The 25,392-nt window shown below is 50.7% G+C and overlaps 1 protein-coding gene across 6 annotated transcripts in view; it reads left to right on the top strand.

Moving 5' to 3' along the window:
* Nucleotides 1–19,598, top strand: part of CPLX2 (complexin 2) — an 84,399-nt gene extending 64,801 nt beyond the window's left edge. For 3 of the 6 annotated variants that reach the window (XM_038534716.1, XM_038534714.1, XM_038534715.1), the window contains 3 exons: nt 14,115–14,234; nt 14,383–14,558; nt 15,322–19,598. In XM_038534716.1, the coding sequence (XP_038390644.1) occupies nt 14,204–14,234; nt 14,383–14,558; nt 15,322–15,519 (405 nt within the window). In that variant the 5' untranslated portion in view covers nt 14,115–14,203 and the 3' untranslated portion in view covers nt 15,520–19,598. Of the gene's footprint in view, nt 1–6,335; nt 6,523–6,893; nt 7,127–14,114; nt 14,235–14,382; nt 14,559–15,321 lie in introns of those variants that run through there. The other 3 variants (XM_038534713.1, XM_038534712.1, XM_038534710.1) reach the window with 3 other exon arrangements.
* The last annotated feature ends 5,794 nt before the right edge of the window (nt 19,599–25,392 follow it).

The following is a 25,392-nucleotide window of genomic DNA, read 5'->3' as shown; positions in this document are numbered from 1 at the left end:
GAGCCTCACAATTGCCCTGGGACGGTGGGATTATCCCCTCACTTTCACTGAGGTGGAAACAGAGTCTCCAAGAAATCTCACACCGTCTGGCTTGGTGGCAGGGCCGGGATGGGGGCGGGCAGGGCAGAGGGCTGTTGAGCTTGAACCCATGGCTCTTTGTGGCTGGAGCCTGAGATGATTTGGCCGCCCTGGAGGCAGCCACCCTGTCCTTTCCCTGCTTTGGGCTTCCAGTCCCATCTGGCTTGCAAGCTGTGTGTATTTCATTCTGCTCCCCAGAGCTGCCTCTTCACTAGGACAGCACTTAGCATGTTGTATTATCGTCAACTGTTTGTGGCCATCTCTCCCCCGCCTACTTCTGAGTGCTTCAAATCGGAGGCTCCAGTCTGAAAGGATCTTGAGTGTGCGCATCGGTCCGTGTGCTATCCCTCGATGGAGTATATGCATCTCTCACTGTGGACTAAAGAGGGGGAGAGAAACTCTGAAACTTCCTATACGTCTTTGTCTGCCTCGGAGAGTGCCTGGCATAGCACAGGCCCTCCATACATGGTGGCTGAACGAATGACTGAGTGAACAATACCTGCCATGGAGGGCTGAGGGCTGACGTCCATAACATCCCTACAGCAATGCTTGGGACGCTGCATGTGTTCTAAGAAGTGTGGAGCTATATGCTGAGTTGTGACTAAGAAGGAATACTTACACCGGAGCTAGGAGTTTCCTTAACCAGCTGTGTGGCACTAAAAAAAAAAAAAAAAAAAAAAAAGAGGCCCTTCCCTTTTCAGGAACACTGGGTTAGATGACTAGAAAGTTATGCTTTCACTGCTGATTTTCTTATGCATGCTTCATCTCCTCCCTTCACTCCACTCCCCTACACACACACACACACACACACACACGCCCATCAATCTCCAAAATAGCATTCTGCTCTCCCTCAGAGTTCTCTCTCTCTTTCATTTTTTTGACCAGAAGCTCCATGAGCTTATTAACCTCTGTTGTTTAGTCCATGTGCCTCAAATATGAAACAGCAATGATGTCCCCTCCGATTCATTTTATCAAAGAGCAGGATCTGTTCTGTGGGCCAGGGTGTGCAGGTCCTAAATGGAAAGCATAAGTCATTTCCAGCTCACTAGCTCCATAAATGCAGGGGTTCTGCCAGCTGCCTTTGCACCAAGATGGAAAGAACATTTATCTTCACAAATGTAGGCGACACCGTGGAGGCAGTCCTACAAGGGACAGGGGAAAAAGCCTTCCATTCCAAAAGGAGTGATGAGGCTGAAAAGGAAAAGTTCCTCCTAGAACAGGAACAAAATCGCACTTGAGGGTCACTTCCAACTCCACAATTCTAGGTGTTAAGATTCATAGGATCTAAGACCCTAAAGTTGGGAGAGAATGTGTGTAATTAGTTGGATCTAAGCTTTTGTGCATCCTAAAATATTCTATGATTTCATGATCCAGTATTTTTGTTTACTATAACACTGCAGCCCAGAATCATCTGAGTCTCAGATTTTAGTGGCCCAAGGCAAGGGTTTTTCAACTAGTGGGTATATCAAAACCACCTGGGGGCTTGATGCTGATGCAAATTCCTGGGATCCTATCTCAGAGATTTTGGTTTGGTCCACATGGGAAGTGGCCCCAAAATCTTTTTTTTAACAAGTCTCCCACCCCCAGTGGCTCAGAGTAAGGGTGGGCCACTCTTGGACATACAGTGTTTCAAGAGCCTGTCATTCTAGATGTCATTCTAGATTCTGTGACTCTAAGTGTGATCCTAAAAAGGCCTTTGCTCGTGATTCTAGTATTCTGGAACTCTGTTACTCTGTTTCCGTGTGCCTAAGCAGAGGATTCTAAGGTGTAAAAATTGCCTTTCTGAGCATAAGCTTCACAGGAAGGAGGGGGAAAGGATGTCGCGAGGATGGAGGGACATTCTGGAAGGGGAACCTCTTGAGGACACGGAACACACTGATGTTTCACCTTTTGTGCCTGAGCAAGTCCAGGGCTAGGACACAAATGAGGAGACTTGGAGGGATGCACTGTCTGGCTCTGCACTGACATGAGCATATAGGGCCATCAGGAAGAATTCCTGATAGAAAGGGTGGTCCAACCACATGATGGAGAGCTGGAAGGACTTAGATTGGAGGACGGGAGGCAGAAGTCCCAGGGTTTACACCAAAACATCCTCCTGTACCAGATGGTAGGGGAACTACAGACTGGTGTGGCAGGCAGGAAAATGTAAGGTTTCAGGGAAGCTCAAGACGAGAGGGAGTAACTGTGTGGGGATATCCCAGGGTACAACACGTGGGCTGAAAGAGGACTGCTTTGACGTGCTAATAAGTGCCTGGATCCGGGAGGGTGGGGATGGGATGAAGGATGGGATGAAGGATGGCAGAGGACCTCTGAGGAGCTGGTAGGAGGATGCTGGGCTGGGGAGGGGCTCTGAGTTAGGGGTAGGGCTCTGGGATAGAAAGGGGCTCCTCAGGGGATTTACACACACACGCACTCTATGCAACACCAATGAGTCAGGGTTCAGATGGGGAGCCTGGAACCCTCCTTTCAAGAAACAGAAGTGGATAATAGAGAATCCAAAGGTTTATGCAGCTTCCCAGGTGGGGCAGGAGCTAGCAGGTGAGGTTGCCAAGAGCCTCTCTGGTGGGGGAGAAAGGGAAAGGGAGAAATCCGTCACACTCAGTGACACATTTATGCCTGCACAGTGATAATGACACACTTTTGGCTACACATACACACCCTTTCTGTCCCAACAATGACAGTGACACATAGGCTAGTCCATTGTGACACACTTACACCTCTATCCTTACCAGTGATGATGGCATCATTTCATATTGATGGCAACACCCTATCACCTGTGTCATCTCTCCTGGACAGTGACACTAAAACATACACCATTACACAGAAATGGTGATGTCCCAAGAGCCTTTGCATCTGCCACACTAAATGGTACCATCTGTGGTTGTACACTGCAGAACCTGCACAGCTGTAGGTGGTGACTTTGCCTTACCCTCAACCCATCATACAATGCCATTAACATATTCCACTGTGACAACAACCCACTTGGCTTTACAGCTGTGATACACTCACACCAGAGACACTCCACATCAGGAGGGATACACCACCACACACTGAGAATCACATGGTGACAGGCCTACACCTGTCCTACTAGCACCTGTGTCCCTCCATATAGATGCTGCCTACTGCCACCTGCATGGTCCCTCACTGGTGGGCACACACACTTATGCACCACTGCACACCAATGGGTGTACCTTCACACTGCCACTCCATGTTGAAGGAGACAGACTGGGCCCCTGGCCTCACATCCTGACAATGTCACTCTAGCTATTATCAGTGACAAGAAGAGAGGCACTCATTAGCTGAGTGAGGTGGCCTAGAGCCCTTCCTGTGCACCACCCCCATGGTTCTGTTTCTGCCTCTGGCACACAGGCCACCCCCTCAAACCAAGACCAACTCTGCCCCTCCAGGCTCAAGTTAGAATGGCAGGTGGTGGAGTCAGTGTCTGGAGCATTCAGATGCTTCCCCGCACCCACCAGCTCAACTCCCAGCTGAGGTCAGCCCAGCCAGCAAGCTCTTCCTCATATCCCGCATTGCATCCAGAGTGCCTTCTGGACTGAGGCAACTGCAGGAAAGAAATGGGCTGACCTTTGGACAAACGCCATTCTCACTGATCACTGCATTTATGGTCTGTGACAGTTGTCATTCTTCACACACTGTTCCTCGATCCTCACACAAAGTACTGACATTAGCTCTCTTGATTGGTTTCCTAGTGAACATTCAAAGCATGTACATACTATTTTAAAAATCTGTTCAAATCTGGCCCCCTGCCCCAGACCACAGGGCTTATAAATAGAAGTGGAGATTCAGCACGAGCTAGGGTAAGACACCTTAAGCAGAGCTACATCCATATTTTACCAGGTGACTCTTAGAAACTATCTACAGAGTGGGCTAGGCAGAGCTGCGGCTGGCTGGGGGAGGGGGGCTCACAGCGGGCTGAATTAGAGATGCAAGAGATGAAGGAGATGCGGACAACCCACATGACATGAGGACCCCAATCTGGGTGTGAATTCAAGGCAGGTTTTTTTTTTTTTTTTTTTAAGTGAGAAACTAGAGAACAGGGAAGATGATAAATGTCAATGTAAAGAAAATCTGCAGAGCAAAAGTTACATTTCCATAGGCTGTGGGATGTGTCAGATGAGAAAGCAGCCCAGGGGGGTGAAAGGACCCCAGAGCTAGGTGGCAGGCAGGCCTGGGCTGGAATCTTGGCCATGCCAAAGACTCACTGTATCTCTCAGGGGATCAACTATCCCATCTTGGAAATAGAGGTTTGTGTGAACTAAAGGAGAGAATGTAATTTGTGCAGAGCACCAAACTGAGCATCTGACACATAATGGGGGCCTGATGGTTGTATGATTAGTGGTATTATAATCATTAGGAAATGGCTAAAATATTTAGTGATTTTTCTACATGGACAGTATTTAGGAACCATGTCTAGGCTGGCAAGAGCAGTCAGGGAGCAGTACTCAGCTCTCCACCATCTTTCTTCAACAGAAAGCATCAGTAGCCACAGTGCCCTGATTTATCCCTAATCATTCAACGAGACGAAGCCAATTAGGCTTGACTGAGCTGTCCTTTTATTCACCAGTAAGATTTTCTATAGCTATACATGATTCATGTCAGCTCATACAGTTTTTTATAGACTCACAGAAGCTTGAGTTCAAAGGGGACATTAGCTGTCACCTGCCACCCAACTGTCATTTTCCAGGGAATGGGGAACTCACTACCTAATATGAGGCAGTCCGTGCTATAGCTGGACAGCTCCAAATGATAAAAGATTCTTCCTCGTAGAGCTTCTGTCTGCCTCCCTTTACCTTTCCCCCATTGCCCTAATTCTGTCTTCAGGGCTGGTAAAAACAATAGTACTCTTTCTTCCTCACAGTGGTCATTCATTCATCCAATAAGCATTTCCTTAGCACCAACTTTGTCAGGCACCATGCTAAGTGCTGGAATTACAAACTGAGCAAGTCTTGCCACTGCAGCATTTTCTCCTCCAAGTGAAACACCCTTAAATCCTTCATCTCTCCTTCATTTGGTCTGATTTCCAGACACCCACCATCTAACCCACTCTTTCTCTCCTAAACACACACAAGCTTATTAAATCCATCTTAAAGTATGGTGTCCAGAACTGACCTCAGTATTCTTCTGAAGGCCAAGTTGGATTTTTAGCCCAGCTTGGTGGATGTTCATGTTAAAGAAAATGCCCATTGTGGAAAAACCCCAGTTGTAACTAGAGTGCTGCCAGCCAGGTCCCATTCACTGAGCTTCTGTTCTAGAAGCACAGGGAGAAAGGAAGGAGAAGGAGAGAGAGGAGGAGGACTGTGAGTCTTGAAATGACATGGTGTCTATCTCCCTACCCAGAACTCCCCTCAGGTATTAGTGGCAAGTCTAAATCACTCTAATCAAACAGCCTCCCCTCTACCCTTCCTCTATTAGTGTCTGCCTCAGGAAAGGTAAGAAAAATTTTAAATGAGCATGCTGATGGCCCAACACATTGTTAAACAGAACTCAGCCATAAATGAAGGGCCTTCGCTATACCAAGCCCCATAGCCTATAAGGGGAGAACAGAAGATGACTCTACAGGTGAGGAGGATGGTTCCATCAGTAGCCTCTGACCTGTGGAGGCCCCTTGCTTTAAGCTCTCTGCTGTGAACTTGTGCAAAGGAACAGTCCCCTCCTTTTGGAACAAAATCATACATCCTTCCTCTCTCAATCCTGTCCCTCTGCAGCTCTTGCTACTCCCTCCTTGGAAGGAAGCCATCCCCTTACAGAAGCAGAAGTCATCTCCACTCTGACATAACCTCTGATTGATGCATAAATTCCTGCAAATCTTTCAAAGGCCTGATGCAAGGTCCCTCCTCTCCTAAGCCATTTTCTTACACATTGGTCTGGATTAAAGGAAGCATTTTAGAGCCAAAAGATGGCAGGCAGAATGAAGAGGCTCAATAGGAGAGAGTAATAAAATGAGAAATGAGTGCGAGAGGAGAAGGAAAGTCCTGGGGTGGGGGTGGGGGTGGCGGCGTAGATGTTGCCCTGCCTCTTGAAGGTCCCTTTTCTTCCCTGGGCATAGAAAGAATTAGCCTTCTAGAATAAAGTTTGCTAAAGGATTCCTTATTACTCACAGGATATCAGATCTACAAGGGATTGGCAAGGGAATTTTATACCGTATTTTGCAGCAGTCTTCTTCCTCTGGGTCCACATGAAGGATTCCTTACTTCTTGTTGGGGCCTTACCCACATGATCCATTGGTGTTTCTTCAGCACTCTTGTGCCAGGACATGATGCTGAGGGGCTGTAAAGATGATGTGATGGTGACCTGTAGGAGCTCACAGGCAAAAGACAAGCAAACAGGAACAAGAGCCTCTGAAACAGGGGTGTGTGACTAGGCGTGACAGAAACCCTGAGAAGAGCGTGACCAATTCTTCCTGGAGGAATCAGGAGGGCTTTCCTGAGCAGGTGATTTTTGAGTTTGCTTTAAAGAACCCTCCACCCTCAGTGCATTGAGGCAATAAGCTTGTGGTCTTAAAAGCTCCGGCCAGGACAAGTGGCTGTAGGGGAGGTTGGGGGCGTCTTGGGGGGAGAGGACAGCAAAAGGTGGAGGAAAGGGACTGGAGAGAGAAAAGAGGGGAGAAGGAGGAAGAATGGGAAAGGGAGAGGAAGGGGGAGGAGGAAGAGAGAGGAGAGAGGGAGGAGACAAGGGGGAGAGCAAAAGAAGGGGGAGGAGAGGGATAGGCAGAGGAAGAGGGAGAGAGAGAGAGCGAGGGTGAGAGAGGGAGGGAGAGAAAGAGAGAGGGAGGGAGGGAGGGAGGGAGGGAGGGAGGGAGGGAGAGAGAGAGAGAGAGATTTGAATTTCCCATCTGGAAGGGGAGCGGTAGCACGTCAGGACCAGGCTGAGGGGCGTGATTGGAGGGCGCCTCCGGCAGCCGCCGCGGCCCCAGCTCGCCCGGTGGAGTTGCACGAGGCGGCGGCGGGAGCTGGAAGAGCAGAAGGAACCGCCTCGCTGAGTACGCCCGGCGCCCTGCAGCGGCTCGGACGGTTTCGTGGGCCGCCAGGTCGGTGCTGACCCCGGGCCGGGAGGGCGGAGCCGGGCTGTGGGCGGCAGGGTCTCGGCTCTCGCTGTGAGGCTGCGGGGCAACCTGGGAGGCTGGGGGTGCGGCTTTGGGGGGACAGCTCCCCAAGGCCGGCCGGGCGCCGGAAAGGGCGGCTGCGCGGCAGCAGCTGGGACCCTCCCGGGCGCGCTCGCTGCGGTGCTGAAAGGACAGCTCCCCGCGAGGCGACGCGAGCCGCGGCGGGAAGGGGTGAAGCCGGCGCCGACTGGGAGGGCGCGGTGGGCCCGGGACCCGGAGACCTCCGGGCAGAACAGAAGCCCGGGACAGCCTGGCTCCCGGGAGGCAGGACCGCCCCGAGGGCGCGGGAGACTCAAGTCTGAACCTAGAGAACTTCGAGCTCACGGGGTTGGGGATGGGGTACGTCGATACAAGCTACTTCAGGCTGTTGTTAACCTGGAAGCCTCCGGAGCCCTCTTGCCCCAGGAGGAGGGAGCCGCCCCGGAGGGGCTTAAGGCTCCGGGAGTGAGTCAGAGGGCGCCGGGAGGGGGGCGGACAGGCCGAAGGGGGAGGAGAGGAAAGCCTAAAACGTGGATTGGAGGTGAGAGGCCAAGGGGACTATTTGTCCTCGGAGGAGGAGCAGCCGAGGTTTGGCCAGCGCACGTTCTCTACTTGGGGTCATTAGTTACTGTCCCATCTAAGACCCTCGCGGGCCCCATTCTGCCCCCTCCCCCATCAAAGTTTGATACCTGGCTGGGTCTTGGGGTTGGAGCTTTGTGTGTTGGGGGAGGGGCGCTCTCAGTGGCCAACGAGGAGCTCCATGGCAGAGCTGCTGGCTGTGCTGGCCTCCGCAGGGGACCGGGAGAGGGGCGCCTGGATTCTTATCCTCTTCTGCGGGGGGACCGCGAAGCCCCCGCCAATTCCGCTTTTCTGAGGGAGCGGGTTCCCTTACCCCCTCCCATCCTCCACTGCCCCATTCCCCTCCCCCAGTGCTTCTCCCTTCCAGGGGCGTAGAGCGGGGGTGGGGTGGGGGATGAAGGGACATCCCCTGTCTCAGCCATCGCCATTAGCATTAGGGTCCCCTGTGAAAAGCAAATGAGTGTTGGATTGAGTAGCGGTGAATACTGCCCGGACTTAAGCCATAAGAACAGAAAAACAGCCACAAGGACAAACACTGCAGGTGCCCGAATCTGCTTGTCGGATGGGGGTGGTGGGCCAGTCCCAAAACCGCTTGGGGCTCAGGAGGCCAAGCCAGAGGAGATACCTCCGCTGCCTTCGGGCTGGGACATGCTGGAGGAAGTCCGAGAAGGAAAGCTGAAGATATGTCCTAGGTCTTGGATGCGCTAAAGGCACGGTAACGTGCTGCAGCAGCATCCCTCTTTCTCCCTGTTTTTGTCTCCCCTCCCCCAGCGCCGCACCACCACCACCACACCCCACAACCACCACCACAACCACCACCACCACCGCCACCACCACCACCACCACCCTTCCCGCGCAGGGATACACCACGGTCTCCCAGAGAACCACTGAGGAGCGCCTCCTGGTGGTCTGGCCAAAATCCTCAACTGCATGCAACCTGCCCGACCTCAGCACTCCTACAGGCATATGGCAAAATATCTACACACACGCCTGCACACACGCTCACGCAGACTCACATGATGCCTAAGTTCAGAGTTAAACACACAGGATCATACTCTGAATGCGTACAATCACATACTCGCTGATATACACTAAATTCAACCCAGCAAGTATGTCAGGAGGTTCTACCATGAACCAGGAGATGTTATGGACTCTGGGATAAGGGAAATAAACAAGATATAGGTCCTGCCCTGAAAAGAACTCAGAGTGATCAGGAAGGGAAAGACACACAGCTGGGCAGAGCACATGAGCTGGAGGCAGGCAAGGCTGCCCTAGAAAGTACCATAGGTCTCTGAAGAGGAAGACACCGTCACGTCTCACCCAGGAGATGCAGGATATTTCATAGAGGGAGTGACTTGAGAGGGATCTTTGAAAATTAATATTGCTACTGCTAAGGATGATGACGATGATGATGATGATGATGATGATAGCTAATACATACGGAGCACCTACTATGTGCCAAACACTACGCTGAGCACTTTATTTGCATTATCTCATTTAATGTTCACAACATGCCTTAGGCATAGGCATTACCGTCTCCATTTTACAGATGAGAAAATATTAAGTCACTTGCTCAAGGTCACTTAGTAAGTTGTGAAGCTAGGATTTGAACCGGCAGAGATAACGTTAAGAGGCTCCCGGGCTGTAAAAAGAGCATGAACAAATGCCCGGTGGTTTTCAAATAGAATATGTGTTGGAGTATAGCTGAAGCAGAGCCACATGCAAGGGATGGGAAACTAATGGCAAGGTAGGCAGGTGCTAGATCCTGCAGGACTTGAAGGTCAGCACAAGGACTATGGTAAGTTTAACAAGGCCATGGGGAGCCATTGCAGGGTGTTTTTGAAGAGCAGATCTGCCCTTCTGGACAATTAATTGAACAGCCATGTGGAGGATGGATGAGAACTGAGGGAGGGACAGACTTAGAGGTTATGCACAAATTCAGAACCTTGAGGCCCTGAACCAAGACATTAGCAGCCTTAGGATAAGAGGGTGTGGATGCAGGATGTACCATGAAGCTACAGTCACTGGACTTCTCTCTTAGCACCCCATCTCAATTTTAACTCACCAATTCCTTGTGTGGTCTTTTGTCCAGTGTCTTCCTCCCCCAAACTGAATGCTGTGAGAGCAAACTGACTCCCTTCTTCCCTGCCACAGCCCAGCATTGAGAACAGTGTTTGGCAGAATAGATACTCAAAGAATATCGGTAGTGTGATTGAGTGATTGAGTGAGTGAGTGAGTGAGTGAGTGAGTGAGTGAGTGAATGAAGTCCCTGACTCCAGAATTTTCAGCTGAGGCAACTGGAAAAAACACGCTAGAAGAAAAGATGATTGGGTGAGGAAAGCAAGGGTGAGACTGATCTTTGGACAGATTGAATCTGAGATTATCCATGTGACGATATCCAGCAGAGAATTAAATGTGCAGGTGCAGGGGAGTGTCTGTGAATAAAGAAAGGCATAAATCAATAGGGTTGGTGAGATTCCCAAGGCAGACAGTGGGGGGAGGAGGGACAGCAGAAGGGGGAAGAGGGAGAGAGATTGGGGGAACATTTACATTTTAAAGGAAAGAAGTCAGCAAAGGAGAGAGAGAAGACTTGTCTGAGAAGCAAGCTGAAGATCACAGGAGTGCTCTGTCATAGAATTCAGGAGATTCAAGAAGACGGCTGAAAAACAGAGAGATGGGGAGAGAATAGGGGTCCATCATCAACATCTAATGCTACAGAGGGATGGGAGAGCTGGAGAGCTGTGAAAACACTCCAGGGTCTGGAATCTGGGAGGCCTCTGGTGATTCTGACCAGGGCAATTTCGGTGGCAGTACAGAGGCAGCAGATCTCTGATCTCACAGAGCTGCAGCTGACCCAGAGGTGAAAGAGTGGAGGCTCCAAGTGGAGACCCCTTCATCACAATGGAAGAGGGCAGAGATTAAGGGAAAGGTGGTTCAGAGCGGGAACTGGAGAAGAGAGGGGATAAGAGACCTATAGAGAAGAGACTGAGAATGTGAGGAAGAAGGAGCATGAAAGATTCAAGGAGGAGGTGTAAGGAGAGAAGATTTGCAGCTCAGGCAGACAGATTAACTTCAGGGGGAAGGAGGGAGCCCTTGTCTTCAGAAGCTAGGAAGGAAGGTTGCAGGAGCTGGCATCAATCATTTTGATAATGATAGCAGTCACCATTTACTGAGCCCCCCTCATGTGCCAAACACATTGCATCCATTGTTTCTAAATTTTCAAAGTGGTATTGTAATCCTCACTTATAAGGAAGAGAGGTTAAGTCGATTATTCACCATCCTAGAGCTAAAGAGTAGCAGATTCAGGATCGGAGTCAGGTATGCCTGACCCAAAGCCCACAAGCCTTCCAATGCACCACATGAAGTGGGAGGAAAGTCACCTGCTGAAAGGAATGGGGTAGGAGGACATTGAGCCTTGAGAAATTGGCTAGAGGAGCCTCAACCAGATGAACAAGAAATTACTTGAATGCTGAGAGAGCCTCACTGGAAGTGGGCAGCAGGACTCTAGGGTGAACCCAAGAAGTTGCTAAAAAATCCCAGCAGGCTTCAACGGCGGGGGGGGGGGGGGGGGGGGGGCCTAGAAGGACAAGTATGTAAGTATCCAGAAGACTCAGTCCACAACTGAGTAGATGTACTTTGCATATGTGGGGGGGGGGGGGCAAGGAAGGGTAATCAATGGTAATCAATGTTTACTGAATAAATACTTAGAAGCATAGAGTCCAGAGAAGCAGATGGTGTGGTGATAGAGAAATGGCATGTTGACTTGAATGGTGCCATGGGATATCCAGAGGGAGGTGTTCAAGAGGAAGGCAAGTGTATTTCTTGACTCATTTATTGCCTATTTCCCTATGCACACACACATACATACTCACACCACACACACTCCAGAATGTAATCTGCATGAGGGCAGGGTGTTGTCTGTCCTTTTCACTATTATACCTCCAGTGCCTAACACACTGCCTGGTACATAGTAGGTGCTCAATTAAAACTTGTTGGATAAATGAATATAGTGGTCTGAGAGCCCACGGAAGATGTCTAGGTATCATTAAAGCCCAAGTAAAGATGAGTTCCCCTAGGGAAGCATTACAGAGGAAAAAGAGGCAGGGGCTAAAGTCAGAGTCCTAGGGAACACACTTACTGAAGAAAGGAAAAGAAAAAAAGAGGAGGCAGCAAAACTGAGGGGTGGGGGGGAGAGGGATTAGTAGGAGAGAAGAGTGCAGAAGGAGATGAGGGAGGGGAAAGAACTGAGTCACAGAACCAAGACAGGAACATGATTTGAGGATACAGTGGGGTGGCCAGCAGTTCAAATGCTGTAGAACTACTCCAACAGAACCACTGGAAAGAGGGCCCAGAAAATCATCTGGTCCAGGAGAGAGACTTGCCAGAGCAGCAAGTTAAGGATGAGGCTGGACCTAAAGCCCAGGTGCCTTGTGGACCCATTTGAGACATCTCAAATTGGAGTCCTGCGTCCTCCACCGCCACCTGCCTATTCCTTGAGCTGCATGTAAACACAGAGGAGGAACCCAATAGTTCCTGAAATCATTTGATTATTAAATTGTTCCTTTCCTGTTCTTAGAAATGCAGACTCTTTGCAATGTTTTTGAATTGAGTGAAAACATCTTAATTGACTGAGCTGAGCTGCCTTCAAAACTCAGAATTTTGGGCCAGGGTGGGTTCTCTTGCATTTCCTGGAAATCCTGCTCCTTTTTTGCATGTCCTTAAAAATATGCAGTCAGCCACTGCCAACATTAACTGGTAAGGGCTACACACAAGGCACCTGACCAGTATCTCCTCTTCTTCAAAAGTCAGTACAAGGACAGACTTAATCCTCTTCTCACTGGCAGGAAGCACACTGCATTCTCGGGGGTCACAGCCAGGGAGTATTGAGCCTGGACTGCGGACCAGGTATGTCTGACGCTAAAGCCCCTGGCACTGTTTTTCTACTCCATCATGATTTGCTGTCCTCCAAACAACCTGTCAGGTGGTATGATCATGTAGAAGTCCTCAAATAAACTCTCGGGCCCCATTTGATGGAAAGATCTCAGTCTGCTGATATGTTTTCTCATTTTGTAAGAAATGAGGAAAATCCATCAACAAACAGCCAGTGACCTTGAACTCAACCGGGTTGTGATACCACCCTGCGTCTCTGCCACCATTTCCCTTTTTCCTCCCAGCAAATTATAAGGACCCCAAGGCTGTGTAGGCTGACAGGCCTTGGGGAGGAGGCCTGGCCCGAGGCCACTACATCACAATTTGGATAGCTCACGGATGTTCCCATCAACACCCAAAAGCGGATTTGTGGTGGCTTTGTCTATGAAAAAAAAAAAAAACCCAACAAACAGTGAAACTAAACGGTGAAAATCAAAAGGAAATCTCAGAGAGTTACAACATCAGGGTTCAAATTCTCCAGGATGTGGGGGGGAACAAGGTAGAAAGAGGTCAAAGGTGGAGGGAAGCTCTAAGCTCTCTACCCCTCCCCACTAACATCGGATGGAATAGTTCTACTTTTATGTATCTTGCATATTGAGATTCCCATTAAGATTTTATTTGGAGAAAACCTTCTGAGGCCAAAATAAAATAACAACAAAAACATAATAAAAACTGAAAGTCGATAATTTAGAGAGAAGGGGAGGGCTAACATAAGCTGAGTGCTTACAAGGCCCGTGCTTGGTACTTTAAAGGCCCTATGCCTCAAGAAGATTATTATGTCTCCAACCCCCCATGTGGTATTCAAAATTAAAATAAGTATTAAGCTATAAAACATGAAAACTTACATGTTTGTTTCAATAAAAGTAACTTATTTCTCCATTTGTCTAATTTCAGATGTCTAGATATGTTCATCCAAGCTGACCATTCTTTTTCTTAGCCAGCCTCTGATCTGCCAGGGCCCTAAACATGCTTATTCCACCTAGGGATTGATCCAGTGGTCCAGGCTGAAATTTTCTCCAGTCTCCACAGTAGCCCTGGCAAAAGAGTCACTGCCATTCTATCATACAGATGAGGAAACTGAGGCCTGAATGTCACATGGCAAATAAAGAATGAGGGTGGCATGAGAACCCACCTCTGCCTGACTCCAAAATCCAGCTTCTTTCTAGCACTCCTGGCTTCAACCAAATAAAAGCAATTCGGTCAAGATGAAGGTTTTAAAATCGGAATCTGAAGATAGGTGACCACATACATGTGCCTGGCATGCAGCAAGTACTCAGGAAATAGCCCCTTTCCATCTCCTTTCCAAGGGTGGCAGGGCATTGGGTCTTGGCCTCAGCTGATGGAGCCTAGGGCTTGAACCAGGGTGAGGCTGCCATCTGTCTGTGCAGAGGCCTCTCCCGTTTGATCCCCGACTCCTCTTTTGCAGGTTGACACATCTCCCTGAACCAGGCCTTGCCAGGAGCACTGCATGCAAACTCGGCTGCGCACTAGGGCACGCTAACTGGAGCTGGAGTCATGGACTTTGTCATGAAGCAGGCCCTTGGAGGTGAGGCCCGAGCCCAGCACCCCTCACTCCCGAACCAGGTCCCAAACCAGATGGGAGGGGTCCGCAGAGAACCAAGGCCCTCCTCTATCCCCAGCCCTGTCCCCCCACCCTGACCCCACCTTCTCCCTCCCCAAACCATCCACCGTAGGGGCCACCAAGGATATGGGGAAGATGCTGGGGGGAGAGGAGGAGAAGGACCCAGACGCTCAGAAGAAGGAGGAGGAGCGACAGGAGGCTCTGCGGCAGCAGGAGGAGGAGCGTAAGGCCAAGCATGCGCGCATGGAGGCTGAGCGTGAGAAGGTCCGGCAGCAAATCCGAGACAAGGTTGGCACCTCCCACCGCCCGCAGAGTAGAAGGCACCAAGGTCAAGCCCGTCCCCCTCAGAGCCCGGCCACAGGCTTCCCTGAATCCCTGCTCTCACCTTAGACCTCGCTTTCTCTGAGCGCCACTCTCCTCACAGGGTAAAAGGAGTATCACAGGAAAACCTCACTGGAAGGAGCGTTATGGGGATTAAATAAGATAATGCACATGAGAAGTGCTCCCTAATGTTTGCTGCTACGGTCCACAATCTTGTACCCAAGACGCTGAGACCAAATGTTTACCATCCAGAATTTGGGAATTTTAGGGAAGTACAGTAACAGGTGCCTTGAGCACCTGTTACTGTTACAAGTCATTCTCAATGGGTCTGCTGGGCTACCTATGCCAAACAGTTCAGTGCATGTCTAGTCTCACCACTGGGGGAAAAAAAAATCAAGGCATCCCATTAGCTCAAATCAAGTTTCATCATCCAAACATATAGGAGGACTTTCAGATGTCAAATCTTGGGGGATTTCAAAAGAGTGGAGAAGTTATTACAAGCAGGCATTAATTTTAAAGTAAACCCCATGCACTGACTTTCTTTTATGGAGCACCTGTTAAGACAGGCACAATCCTATAAGGAAGGCATCCTTATCCCCATTTTATAGATGAGAGGACTGAGGCTTGGGGAGTTTCCATGAGAGGCCCCAGCTGAGCCTCCATGATCTTGAGACCCACCCAGCTCTCTCTTTGTCCCATTCATGCTCATGTCTGCCCTCCTCCTCCCCAGTACGGGCTGAAGAAGAAGGAAGAGAAGGAGGCCGAGGAGAAGGCAGCCCTGGAGCAGCCCTGCGAGGGGAGCCTGACCCGACCCAAGAAGGCTATCCCTGCAGGCTGCGGGGACGAAGAGGAGGAAGAAGAGGAGAGCATCCTGGACACGGTGCTCAAATACCTCCCGGGGCCACTGCAGGACATGTTCAAGAAGTAATCGGCCCTCCTGCTCTGTTCCCACTCCACCTGTTACTTTTTTTTGTTTTGTTTTGTTTTGTTCTTTCTTTTCTTTTTATTCAGTTAAGTCTCAGTTCTGAAGGGGAAAACCTCAATTGACCTCTGCCCCCCTTCCCTGGCCAGGGACTCCTCCCTCTCAGTATTCCCTCACATACCCTTCATCCCAAGGTATCCAGCCCCCACCTCACTTCCACATTGCTTGAAAAAGGGAAGGCAGCTTCCCCCCTGTAGGGGGCATTGAACCCAGTGCCAGAGACACTGAGGGCCCCCTCCAGAAGCCTGAGGTCTATGCTAGTGTGGTAATCCCCATACATTCCTTCATGCACCCCACTGCCAGGAGGACCACCGTCCCCAGCCAGCCAAAGTAATGACACATTCCAGCCCTGCCCAGCATGCCGGCCTTTGGCCTCTGACTCACAGTGGGCCTCTAGGTCAGGGCAGGGGCATTGAGTGGCCTGGCCCTGAGGAAGGGAGTCAGGGTAAGCCTGCCCTGTGAGGACCCTGCCTGAGAGGCCCCGCTGTATTCTGGCCAGGCCTAGGTCTGGGCAGGAGGCTGGGGCTCTCCTTCTTCCCTCCCCCTGAGATGATACCCACCCCAGGAACACTCCTCTCCCAACCCCCACCTGAGGAGGCATAGCCCCTGCCAATTCAGTCCCTCCAAATGGATCCTCTTTGGACTTTAACTCATCTGTAGGGAGGCCCCAGGGTAAACAGCCCCTTGTTTCCCCCTATTCCACTTGGGTCCTGGGCCCCCACTGCCAGGCTAGGCCCGTTTGCCCAGCCAAGGGGCTGCCCAGACCCCCAGAAAATACTTGGAGCCATTGGGCAGCGATGGCCCATGCCATGGGACCCCACCACTGGTACAGCCAAGCTGCCCCCATTCCTATCCACCCCTCTTCCCCACCCCATCCTGTCCATGTGCCTCCAGGGCCCCATGGTCCCCAGGAGGACCCTAAGTGGCCAAAGCCCCAAAGCTTTGGGGAGAAGCCAGTTCCAACTTGACAGAAGGCATATGTTCATTCATCTGATTGGCCAAGAACAAACTCTCCTCTGGATGTGTGAAAATGGCCTTTGTTCCACACCACCCCACCCCAAACTGTCAAGACCTCCTGCTCAGGCAGGTGTGTAAGAACTGTTAGGGGAGGGGGTGGAGCAAATGAGACAGGAAAATGTGTGTTCATGCATGCATGAGTGCGTATGGCAAAGACTGCATCAGCATTGTGTGTCCAAAGATTGTACATATAGGTGTGTTGTTAGAGTGTGGGTATGTCTTGAGATTGTGTGTGTGTGCTAATTGCATCCCTGTGTTAGATAGAGATCGTGTACGGTAGGCAGCCTTATGTATGTGTGCTTGTTTGATGGGCTGTGTATGAATTGAGATTGTGTCATATCTGTTCTCTGGCCATCTTGTATGTGTCGTAGAATTTGCATGTGTTAGTTTGTGTCTGCATGTGTTTTCAAAATGGCATGCACGTCTGGAGAGATGGATATGTGTTAGATTTTGTAGAAGTATGTGTTTGAGAGAACGTCAGATGTGCTGAGACTATTGTGTGTATGTGTGTGGCTCTGAATAGGTAGTTGTGTGCAGAATGTGTGCTTGGGGAGAAAGAACCTAGGTAAGATGCCCCCCCACCCCCGTCTTGGCCCTAAAACCATTGGTCATAGGTGGCCACATCCAAAAGGAGACCTTGTCCTTGGCCTAGAGTCCTCCCACCCTTAGGGGGTTCCTGCCTGAGGTCCTCAGAAGTCCACTGGGACTGACCTGGCAGTGCCCCGAGAAGCCATTCTGGGCCCCTACCAGGGCCTACCCCCAAAGCAGGGCCCAGGGAGGGGGCGACTTGCCTGCCCCGGAAGCTCCTGCCCCATGGACCCCAGTTTGCATTCTGCAGGTTTTCCATTTTAGTGGATTTATGCTTTTATTTCAGAGAGAGACATGTGTCCTCTCTGTCCGTTTCCAATAGTTAAAGCCATATCAGTTAGACTGCAATACTTTAAAGACGAGACAAAACAATCCATATGTTTAGGGAACCAGAAAAATCCCCTGGTCTGTCCCTTTTCTAGGGAGCAGGGCTCCAGCAGCTCCAGCTCCCTGGATTTGCCCTTCTCCCCCGCCCCCTCCCCTGTGCCCCTGTGTCTGTGCCTGTGTCTGTGATGGGGAGCCACCTCGCACCCCTATTGTCTGCTTGTCTGTGTCTCTTTTCCTGGGCAGGATGGTCATTCTCTAGAGCCCCGGGGTCCAGGGACAGAGACAGGCAGGGCCCAGTCCAGGGGCCCCAGGCTTTCCCAGACCCTGTGTGTGAGCCCCACCCAGGCACAGATGTGGATCCCCAGTATTCAAAAAAGTCTGCCCCTTGACAGGGGCACATAGATCTCACAGGTAGTGCCAGGGAACAACGGGTGCCAGATGGGCAGTGGAGACCGAGGCTCTGGAAGCTTCAGAAGAGCAGGGGAACTCAACTGTGCAAGATATCCCCGGTGGACCTGAGGGACCCCAGGCCCTCAGAGGATGTCCCTGGTGGCCTCCACAGCCCCCCTGCATCCCCAGAGCAGGCTCAGGGATTTTCCCATAGGACAGCACCCTCCAGACTGGCTGGATTAGTCTGGTGCACAGCCTAGATTCCTCCAGACTCCTCAGGCCTACTCCTGAGAAGCAGGACTAGAGGTCTTCCTGGAGGTGGGAGCAAGGGACAATTTCAGCATTGGGCATGCCTTCCTCTAACCACTGCCAGGTGATCATTGTCAGGTCCAGGGAGACATGATGACTGTCATTACTGATATAGACCTGACTGTGGAAAGAAGCTAAGGTGTGACCAGTGAAGATGTTGTGTGCAACACACTCAGGTAGAGGGAGAGGGGAAACAAAATATGTATGTAAATATGTCCTCTAGCAGGGAAGGGATGGTCACATGATGTACTTGGGGTAGGAGGTGTGTGTGGCCCACTAGATGGGAGGGGGATGAGTTTATCTCACATAAATGGGGCAACGTGCATATGATACACTTAGGAGGCTAGGATGGGGAGGGAGTGGTCCCAGAATTCAGCACACACATACAACATATCAGGGAGACATTCTCCAGCTAGGGAAATAAGGAGCAATCATTTAGATATGGCAAAAACAGTGAGATGCAAGGGAGTGGGCACACCTGATGTGGGCATGCGTGGTTGCCAAGGAAGGCCACTGCCAGATGTGCATGCCTGGAAGCTCACACCATCAGAGAGGAGGGAGAAGGCTTCTCCCATGCTGGGTGCTGGCAGTGAGCCAGGACTTCCACACATGGACATTCTCAGCTCCTGGAAGGTGTCCTTACTGGCAAAACTGTGTGGGGTCTTCTCCAAAGGCAAGCAGGAAGTCCAGAGACCCTCTTCAGTAGGGTGTGTGTGTGTGAGAGAGAGAGAGAGAGAGAGAAAGACAGAAGGAGACAGCGGGGGGAGGTGGGGAGAGAGAGACAGAGAGAAGGGGAGAGACAGTGAACAGAATGAAGTATTTCAGCACCCATCTCAGGTAGGACAGGTGGGTAAAGAAGCTACCCCACAGGCTATGGCTAGAGTAAAGTGGGCAGAACCCCAACCCCAAGAGCCCCCAGCACCTAGCTGGCAGGGTTGCCCACCCCACCACCCAACTGCTCCATCCTAGGGTCCTACAAGCCCTTAACTGGAAAGGCAGCTGGGGGTCAGATGGCTCAGGGGAAGTGTGCCTCCCAGGCCTGAAGACTTGCCTTCCCTGACCCATCCCCTACTCTCTTCCCTGCTCCTGCTACCCAGTCTTCACTAGGGAGAGACCAGGAGGTGCTTGTGCTGGCCCCAGGGTGGGGGCCCTAGTGAGACCCAGGTGAGGACGACCATCCTGCTCTCGCGGGGGAATCCCTTTCCCACATCTGTGCTGTGTCCTTGTTGCTCTGCTTTCTTTAAATGTGTCAGTGCCTGGGGGGGGGGAGGGGCACCCTCTCATGCCCCCTGAACCTGACCAAAAGCCATGGCTGTTGCTCCCCCCTTTGTATGACGCAGATGCTAAGATGTACCAAACCAACCATGACAACAAAGAAAAGACCTTGTACAGCAGCTCTTGGTCTGTCTGCCCTCTTCTGTTCATTGGCATCACCAGGGCTACACAGGGGACCAGCTGAGGTGAAGGGGGGCTGACCTGCAATGCTCAAGAGGCCCTAGAATACCTTCCATTTTGCCTTCATGTCTGGTTGGGACACTGGAAATGATCCCAGAAATCAACTGAGACCAGAATCCAGGGCTGACCCAGAGATTCAGGGCCACTCACCTCCTGCCCCTCAAAGTAAAAGGCACAACGAACCCCTGGAGCTGGTGTTCCAGCCTGGTCACAATGCCCTGCACCCCATACCTCATCTCTGGCCATCCTTCTCCAAAAGTTCCTCAGGATATGGCATGCCAACATGAAGCCAGGTCCCATGGGTAGGCAAAGGTCACCGGTCATCCCACCAACACTGAGGGAGTTCCCACTGTGTGCCAGGCCATGTGTGAGAGCTGGGGACACATAAACAGGTTGCCACTGAGCATTGCTCCTAGACACAGACACTCCCCAGGCCTTGTTAAGCCAAGACAAGAGAACCCCCTTTCACCCTTGTCTGCCCCCACAATTGCCCTGCCTTAAGCTGGGCCTCATCTTTCCTCTATGTGGCTAGGTACCTCCCTCTTGTCACACACTGGCCTCCGATATCTGCCCTCTGTCCATCTTCTCCCCGCCACCCCACCACACCTAGAAGACACAGCAAAACAACAAACTTAACCATGTCACTCCCTTGCCCAACACCCTTCAATGGTCTTTAGGAAAGTACCTGCCTATAGGATAACATCAAAATTGTCAACATGGCCCTGTATGATATGACCCCAACGTGCTAGGTCAGACCCACACCCAACTCTGAGCCAAGCACCCTCTCACATACCATGCTGTTTGCAGGTTCCATCCCCTCTGCCGGGAATGAATGGTACCCTCTGGCTCCCGGAATATTTGTTGAACTTCTCAAAATCCAGCTAAGACGTCACCACCTGTGTGAAGGCCACCCTGACACAGCCCCACGCCCCCTGCCCACAGCAGTCTGTTGTCATGCTCACAACAGAGCATCAGAGCTGCGTGCTCAGACAGCACTGGGTTTGCTGGTGGGTTCTGTCACCCAGCAGAGTGATCTTGAACAAGCCACTTAACCCCTCTGAGTATTTGCTCACAAGTAAAATGGGATAATAATTGTTCTGACCTCCACAGTTGTGAGGAGTAAATGGGGTCACACACTCACACTCTTAGGACAGCGTGCTAAGCATTCAGTGAACGGCACCTTGCAAATTCTACTATAATTTACGTCGCTGCAATGTCTCCCTCTAACTTGGGAGCTCTACAGGGGCCATGCTGGCTGGTGCCTCCCAGCACCCACGGCAGAGGGTCCTCAGGAACCCTAACGCTAGCTCAAGGTCCAAGCACTCAATCTCTGTCTCTTCCACTTGGTGGCCACAGTCACTTTTCCTTCAGCTCTCTGTACCTACCAGACAGTAGGGGGAGGGGAGGCAGAGCCTGACCCCTCTCTCTTCTATGCCCTAATATCACCCATCCTGCCTTTCTCCCAGAGCAGCCCATCACTCTGGGCTCATCACACAAAGGGTAGCAGGTCTCCTGGACTCTCAGAGCCAGGGGAGCTCAGTGTGTGACAGGAGGCTACATTAGTTATCTACTGCTGCAGAACGAATTACCACAAACTTGGTGGCTTAAAGCAACACATGTTCATGATCTCAGTTTCTCATAGGAGGCCAGGCACCTCTGCTTCAGTGTCTCTCACCAAGCGGCAGTCAAGGTGTGGGCCAGGGTTGGGGTCTCAGCTGATAGTGAGGACCATTTCCACGGTCATGTGATTGTAGCCAAGATTTAGTTCCTGTTGAATTGGGGGCCTCAGTCCCCGGCTGGCTGTCGGCCAGAGGCTGTCCTTTGTTTCTCACTATGTGGAACCCTCTATTAGGGCAACTCATGACATGGCAGCTATCTTCATCAAAGTGTGCAAGCCAAGAAGGCAACAGAGAACATCAACTGGTAAGATGGCAGCCTCGGTGTTATGTAACCTGATTGGGGAAGTGACATCCCATCACTTTGGCCGTATTCTCTTGGTTAGAAGTCCATACCTATAAGCCCTGTCCATACCTATATAGAGAGGGTTACACATGATGTGAATAGCAGGGCAGGAATCACTGGGTGACTGCTTAGGGTCTGCCCCCACAGCGGCTGAGGCAACTCCCCCCTTCCCTACAAAGAAGCAGGAGTTGAGCAGGGCCTCAGAGGAGCCAAACCTCATCTCCCACAGGGTCCTGAGTGGTGGAGGAAGTGTGTCAGAGCAGAATTAAGAGCCAACAGTGGGCTCCCCCCAGGCTTCTGCAAGACCAAAGCCATTCCCAGAGCCAGGGGCTGGGCTCTGAGGGCCTTCCAAGCTCGAGATTGGAGAGAAATGGAACATGAGGGATTTAGGCTTCCCTGGAAGTCCATGTGTGTTCTTTCAGCATGCCAGATGCTGTTTTCCCAAGACCCAGGTACCCCCCTCAGTAAACAATCCAGCCCCAGACACTCAGATGCTTCTTCCCTGCCTGCCTTGTCCCTCCTTCCCACTCAGTGGCACCCCACAGTGCCCTGTGCCCTAGTGGGGAAATCTTACTTTCAATCCTGAAGGTTTTCTCCTCAGAGTCCTAACTCTCTCTTAAAGAGCGCTTCCTGATCTCTCACCACTTACTAGGCATGACACTAGGCCCAACAACACTAATCACACAGTCCCTCTCACCAGAAATCTCCCTGCTAATGGGAGAAACAGATAGAGAAATAGTCCAATTAGCCACCATAACAGGTGTGGTGACACAGGCAAACTCGCGGTGATTGGGGAAGGCTCCCAGGAGGAGGCAACATTTGAAATGAGTCTTACACAAGAAGTCAACCGGGTGGCAAGGAAAGCACTCTAAGCAGAGGGGTTGGCATGGGCAAGGGCATGGAGGAGACAAATGTAGTCCATCATGGGTGGTGGGTATCAGAGAGGGAGAAGCAGAGGACATCTGTAGGAGCTTATTACATTCTAGGTGAAAAGTAGAAAGCCTGGGAACAGCAATCAGGGTGCCAGGAGACAGGGCTCAGGCTCTCCCTGTAGGCCATGGGGAGCCACTGAAGGGTCTTGAGCAGAGATGTGATATGATCAGATTTGCAGATCGAGGAAGATCATTAGGGCTGTGAGGAGGAGGAACTGGGCTCCAGGAAGGAGCTGGTACAATGTCAAGGTTGCAGACGGTGAGGCCTGGCCTTAGCCAAAGGCAAAGGGCCTGGGAGAAGCAGACAAACTGGGGGGTGACATAGGAGAGCAAACTGGCAGGATTTGAGGACAAGACGTGTGGGGTATGGAGGAGGAAGGGGCTGAAGTCAAAGCCTGTATCTCCATCCTGGGTGGCTCCATTCTCCAAGATCTAGAAAGCTGGCGGAGACTGATTTAAGAAAAGATAATGAGTTTGGTTTGGAGCTTCTGGATTTGAGGCACTTAGGGATAGTCTAGTGACCAGTCTGCTGTCCATGCCAGAGAAAGACAGGGAAAGCACAAACTTCACTGTGCATGGCTGGCCCCCAAATGGAGCAATGTCTCGACCATTTACTTTATTTACTACAAAGATCTAAGCACAGGAAGTCAAGAATCCATCCTTCCATACAACCCAGGAGTCCCTCTTGTGCCATCTTGGGCAGAGGGCACTCTGCTTGCATTCCCCACAGTGTGAGAGAGCTCATTACAGTTGGACACGGGCTTTCTTTCTCCTAAACGAAAAGTTGCCAGGAGGCAGGGGGTTAATGAAGCTTCCTCCAGCATCCCTTTAATTGACTGCAAAACCCTGCTTCCAGACCACTCACTTAGCACTTGTAATTAATTGGGGCTTCTTGCCTGGACTAAGAGATGATTTGATACCCCTCACCAACCCCAGACAATGTTTTCTCAGCTGGGATTCCCCAGCTGGAACCATCTTTACACAATGGCCTATTTATAGGCACTGACCTGGATCTGAATACAGGTTTCAACCCTTTCTTCAGCTCTGGGTAAGCTGGGGAAAGCACGTCTCCACCCCAGGCACATGGCTAGCATGAAGTAAGGGTCAGCAGGTAGGACCAGAGTTGCTGGTGCTACCATAGCTTTGGACTCCAGGTGCTGGCATCCACCCCATCCCAGGGCAGGCCCACTGGTCTCATCAACTCCCTGCTGCTCTTACATTAACGGACAACAACATGACCCTGTCTACATGAGGGTTACAGTAGCCCATCTTAAATACCTCAGGGGAGAGAGAAGAAAAGGGAGGAAGAGCAAGGAAGCCTCCACTTCCTCAGTCCCTGCAACATGCTGTAGCAAGAGTTGTTGCTCTAATGTAGCAAGAGTTGTTGCTCTAAAGGCACCACCTCTGCTTATCCTGACAGGCATCTATGAAGTCAGGATTATGTTCATTTTACATATGACAACACTGGGGCTCAAAAGTAGAGGCATACAATGGGAATGAGCATAGGCTTTGGTTTTCAGACAAACCTGGGTTGGAATCTTGATTCCTTCTGTTTGGTCTTGGGTATATGACTCCCTGGACCTTGGTTTCCTTACCTATTTAAAGCAAATGAACATAGACTATATGCTATCTATACTGAAATTAAAGTAAAAATAGGGCAGCCCAGGTGGCTCAACGGTTTAGTGCTGCCTTCGGCCCAGGGCGTGATCCTGGAGACCCGGGATCGAGTCCCACGTCAGGCTCCCTCCATGGAGCCTGCTTCTCCCTCTCCTGTGCCTGTGTCTCTGCTTCTCTCTGTGTGTCTCTTATGAATAAATCAATAAAATCTTTTTTAAAAATAAATAAAGTAAAAATAAAATAAAAGAGTATAATAATCCCCACCACCACCAGGGGCATTAAGGTAACTAAATAAAATAATGTCTGTAGATATCCCCTAGCACAGTGCCTGGGCACATAATGGTACAGAAATAATGACAGCCACTGCTACAGAATCCTACTATTACTATGGCAAGACTGATGAAGCAAATGAGAAAAGGAGAATAGGAAAGGGGAAAGAAGGAATGAAAAAGATAAGGAGAAGAATTAATTTCAGTAAAAATCCTCAAGTCACCCAGGGCGCCTGGGTGGCTTAGTCTGTTAAGCATCCAACTCTTGATTTCAGCTCAGGTCATGATCTCAGGGTCATGAGATCAAGCCCCATGTCAGGCTCCACACTCAACATGGAGCCCACGTGTGATTCTCCCTCTCCTTCTCCTCCTAACCCCCCACCCATAAATCTTAAAAAAAAAAAATCCTTAAGTCATTTAAATAGTAAACTGGTAACCTGGATTTAAAACCAACTCTCATGTCTTTTCACATAATATATACAAAACAAGCTGAGAGGCAGGGGTTGCAAGTGAGAAGGGGGACAGGAGGGAAGAACTGCCTCTTCCAGGAAGTTCTCATTAGCTCAAAAGAGACTTAGCAATGTGTATTAGTTATCTGTTGCTGCATAACAAATTATCCCAAAATTCAGTGGCTTAGAACAATAAGCATTTATTTTTCTCTCACAGTTTCTGAGAGTCAAAGATTCTGGAGTGGCTTCACTGGGTAGTTCTAGATTAGGGTCTCTCATGAAGTTGCATTTGTGGTCTAGGGCTAGACCTAGACCACAAGGCTGTGGTCTAGGTCTATGGTCTAGGGCTGTGGTCTCATCTATAAAGGCTTAACTGGGGCCAGAGGATACACCTCCAAGATGGCTCAGTCACACTGGTGGCAAACTGGTGCCAGCTGTTTGGCAGGAGGCTCTCTCTCCAAAGGTCTTCTTAAGTGTCCTCACAATATGGCAGCCAGTCTCTCC

The sequence above is a fragment of the Canis lupus genome, chromosome 4 (assembly GCF_011100685.1).
Source record: "Canis lupus familiaris isolate Mischka breed German Shepherd chromosome 4, alternate assembly UU_Cfam_GSD_1.0, whole genome shotgun sequence".
Taxonomy (NCBI): Eukaryota; Metazoa; Chordata; class Mammalia; order Carnivora; family Canidae; genus Canis; species Canis lupus.
The sequence above is the reverse complement of the archived record's forward strand: the minus strand, read 5'-3'. Positions and strand labels throughout refer to the sequence as shown.